Here is a 3910-nt window from a genome sequence, read left to right as displayed (position 1 = left end):
AAAAAATATCACTGTGGACTTTAAACACGGAAGACTTTTACTTCAATAATACGCATGCATGAATCAATTGGGAAACTTGTTAAAATGCAGCCCCTGACTCAGCAGGTCTGGCCTAAGGCCTGGGAGAATGCATTTCTGACATGCTCCCAGGTGCTGCCGTTGCTGCTGGTCCAGGGACCAGACTTCAAGTAGTGAGGTCTCAAAAGACAAATAAATAAATGAAATGTGGATTGGCCGAAGGCAAGGTAGACAGCGACCAAATTTGATCTTACCATTAGCTTCCAGTAGTAGGCTGGTTTCGGAGGTGTAGGCAGCTTGCTTTTCCTTTTTCAGGGTGTCCTCTGAAAAAGAAGCTGTGCACAAAACCCATGATCATCTAGGATATTCTCTCCCCACTCCCCACCCCTGCCTCTCATCTTCTCCTGTTTAGGGAGGTAGTGGTTAGCCTGGTAGGAAAAGGACCCAGTTTTTCAGGGGTTAATCTCTCGATCTGTGCTAGTGGTTGGGAGTCTTGCTACTGTTGCCAAAGGCCCCTCTGGAAGCTCTTTTCCAGAATTTTCCTGGCTTGTCTGGAAAATTCTGGAAAAGACCTTGGGATACCCTATTTAGGAAGGCATTTTTCCTTTGAGTGGGAGGACTATGCTAGTGTTATGAAAACATCTCAAACTGTCTTGCTAGGACATTCGGTCTCCTCACTGTCTGCCCTTCTCCCGAAATCTGAGTCACATGGGCTCCTGCGTACTTGCAGCAATGCTGGCGGGGGAGGCAGTAAAGACCTTCCCGCTGTCCTTGGTCATGATCAGCAGCTCCATCTCCTTCTTGGCAGGCACATTATCTTTCTCCAGGATCAGGAATTTACAGTCTTTGTGCAAGACTGTTTCATCATTCTGGACACTCGTGGTACAGGCTGGAGAGGAAAGAAGTGGGTGAGGAGGAAGGAAAAGGTGTCAAGAGAAAGAAGAAGGAAGAAATGACCGGAAAAGAAGGAGCAAGAAGAGAAGAGTAGGGAGGAAGAGAGAGGTTAGCGGGTGTGTCTGAGGGTCTCCCGCTTCTTAGTAACTGTAGCTACTAAGAAGCATACTGGGGATCAAAGACACCCTCCCCTCCTGGCTGGGCCTGGTGATGAGGAAGTTGAGTCGATGTCAGAAGCACTGTGCAGCTGGCGTATGTGGCTGCCTCTCGCCTGGACATTACAGGATCTTTTGTGAATGGGCAAAAAGTACCCCCTTGTCAGGCAGGCCCTTCTTTAATTAACTCGGTAGGTTCATTTCTATCCTTCAGGTCTCAAGTGCTAGTGTCTGGGGCGGAGGTACCATCTAACATACATTCTCTACCACCTCATCTATTTCTTTCCTTCAAATTATCTTGTGTACTTTGTCTGCTTGTGCACTTTGCCTCTTCCATTGCAATTATCAGCCTGGCAAGGGCAGGAATCTCTCTTGCCTTGTTTACGTCTGTGCTCCAGGTGCTTAGAACAGTCTCATACAAAGCAGGTGTTCACTAAGTATTTTCTGAATTAATGAATTGTTGAATGGAAGGAAATACACTAGGATCAGAACAATGGAGGAAAGAGCCATGAGCCCAATTAGATAAATAAAGATTCTACAGAAAGTAAGGAGGGTGTGGCAGCTTTGAGTGGCTCCCTGGCTTTTGTGATAGATGATGCGTAATAGGAGCAAGTCAGGGGCTTCCAGGCAAGGCTGGGGCCTGGGTGTAGGTGTCTGATCCTAGGCAGGTCTGGAGGGTGGAGTTTCTTGCCTCCCTTGGACAGGGAGGTCAAAGTAAGGTCAGGAGGATGCTCATCTCTACTAACTCCTGGAAATAACTGAGAGGCCATTGAGGTGAGTCCCATTTGCAGACCTTAGGCACCAGTGGGTTATAGTCTCTCTTCCATTGCAACTATCCCATACATCGTGTATCACTGTGTGGCAATTCTCCCTGTGCTGTCGCGTGCCCCTGGACACATCATACCCTGGGACAGCACTCACCAGAAGAGGTGGACACGCCAGTACTCACAACAGCAGGGTTGTGGGGTGCGTTTTTCTTCACACCATATGCTGCAAGAGAGGAACCACTGAGTAAATGGCACCAGTGTGGGAGGGCGGATCCATGCAACTTAGAAGCAGCTTGACCAGCCCTAGCAGACAGGTAGCCTCCCCAGGTGAGTGGATGGCAATAATAATGAATAATAATAATGAATAACAAAATGAAGAATAATGAATAATGAAATCAACTCTCTCCAGCCGTGGAGGCAGCAGTGAGAGTTTAGATGGAACTTTCTTAGTATAATTCTCATCCTTCTAGGACCGTCCAAAGGCCTCCTCCTCCATGAAGTTCTCCTAGACCCTCCCACATCACCTTCCCTTCCCAACTCCAACAGCCCTAATATCTGCTATGCACAACTTGATTCATGTTGTCTTATGGGATTTTCCGATTGTTTCATGTGCATTAGACTTTCAACTTAAAAGTAAGCAACTGAACAGTATAGTAAGTTGAAGGCCAGGGCTGAGGCTCATACTTCTTCTGTTCCCCCGCCCCCAGGTTTGCACAGAGGGTACACGGTAACATCAGCCAGCTGACTGATTTACGGTGTCAGTAGGCTGTCAGGGACAGCAGTGAGACATGGGGATATACAGGTGATACCCCACAGCAATGCTCCTCTGAGGTTTCACTTATGTCTGAGCCAACAGATGATGGAGGTTCGGATCTCTGGGGGGCGGGGGGCAGGGATAGCGCTTTGGTGGGAAAGGTTGATTGATTTTTAGTGACATTTCAGTCCTTCTGATCCCGTTGTTGTAAAGGGGGTATTGTGAGTTATTGCTGCAAAGAGACATTACTTCCCAGCCCCTAGGCTCCAAACCTCAGCTACTGACCTGTGGAGGTGGTGGCCGCGCCATGGGACAGGGCAGAGGAGCTGGGGCCCAGATTGTTCTGCATGCCAAACACTGTGCAAGGAATTGAAGGCAGGTGAGCACAGGTGCGTAGAGGAGGGCCCTCAGCTTTAAGCGGTCCCCCTGCCCCGGGAACCCCCAAACCATTTTCATGATATATGCCTTTGCATATGACAGAGATTCCCAAACTTTCTCAGTTTTCCCATTCTAAATGACAGCCATTTTTTTTAACGCCCCACCTCCCCACTCTGGGCCAAAAGTTACTAACAGTTCCATTTCTTGAGTAGTTAGAGCCACACAACTTAATAGTAGTAGTTCACACAGAGTCTGGCAGATATCTCTGTATCTCTAAACATTTTTAAATATCCTAGGGATCCTGTTCCCTGTGGCACCCTGGGGTGTCTTGGTACACAGTGTGGGAACTGTGTGCGTAGGATAAGGACACAGGGGGCCAAGAAGCACTGACTTGGCAGAGCCCTTGTTTTCTCTTGAACTCTACTCCTGACTCAAACACATAAAGCTCCCCTGACCCCCATTATGATTTCAAAGGCCGGTTGTTTGTTTTTAACAATGTGCAGAGGCTCCTTCCTCCCCCAATTAGCAGCTTTTCTTATTCCATCCCATCTAGTGTTTGGGGTGCAAGGTCTGTGGATCCAATATCCTCAGTCAGGACTTTGCAAAACAGAATAACAAAGGCAGAAGAAATAAAGCATGAACCAAGTGTCTTCTGGGTTTGGTGAAATGCTAGTCAATGGGAGGTGCTGAAAATCAGAATGCTAAATCTGCATTTGCAGATATGCCAGCTAAGTAAATAAGGAAGGCCCACATCACTATATTTATTAGTCATGCTACTGCAGGGAGAAGGCAGATTCCTTTAAAAAAAGATGTGGCTGCTAAGTTACTTACATACAGGCTATTGCAATGTATGTGGACATAGAGTGAATAAATTTGAGCCTCTAATGAACTGTAAATGTATGAAAAGATCTGAAGTAAGAGCCTTCTAACTTGATGCTTTTCAT

General features: G+C 47.1%; 1 protein-coding gene across 1 annotated transcript in view; it reads right to left on the bottom strand.

Annotated features, from left to right (window-relative positions):
* The window catches only part of COL17A1 (collagen type XVII alpha 1 chain), a 55756-nt gene that overhangs the window by 28241 nt on the left and 23605 nt on the right, over positions 1 to 3910 (bottom strand). The window contains exons 12-15 of the mRNA XM_023532724.1: positions 2874 to 2945; positions 1989 to 2057; positions 743 to 907; positions 258 to 353 (exon numbers count right to left, since the gene is read on the bottom strand). Coding sequence (XP_023388492.1) covers positions 258 to 353; positions 743 to 907; positions 1989 to 2057; positions 2874 to 2945 — 402 coding nt within the window. The remainder of the gene's footprint in view (positions 1 to 257; positions 354 to 742; positions 908 to 1988; positions 2058 to 2873; positions 2946 to 3910) is intronic.

This window comes from Pteropus vampyrus, unplaced genomic scaffold (genome assembly GCF_000151845.1).
Source record: "Pteropus vampyrus isolate Shadow unplaced genomic scaffold, Pvam_2.0 Scaffold89, whole genome shotgun sequence".
In the NCBI taxonomy this organism is placed as follows: domain Eukaryota; kingdom Metazoa; phylum Chordata; class Mammalia; order Chiroptera; family Pteropodidae; genus Pteropus; species Pteropus vampyrus.
The sequence above is the reverse complement of the archived record's forward strand: the minus strand, read 5'-3'. Positions and strand labels throughout refer to the sequence as shown.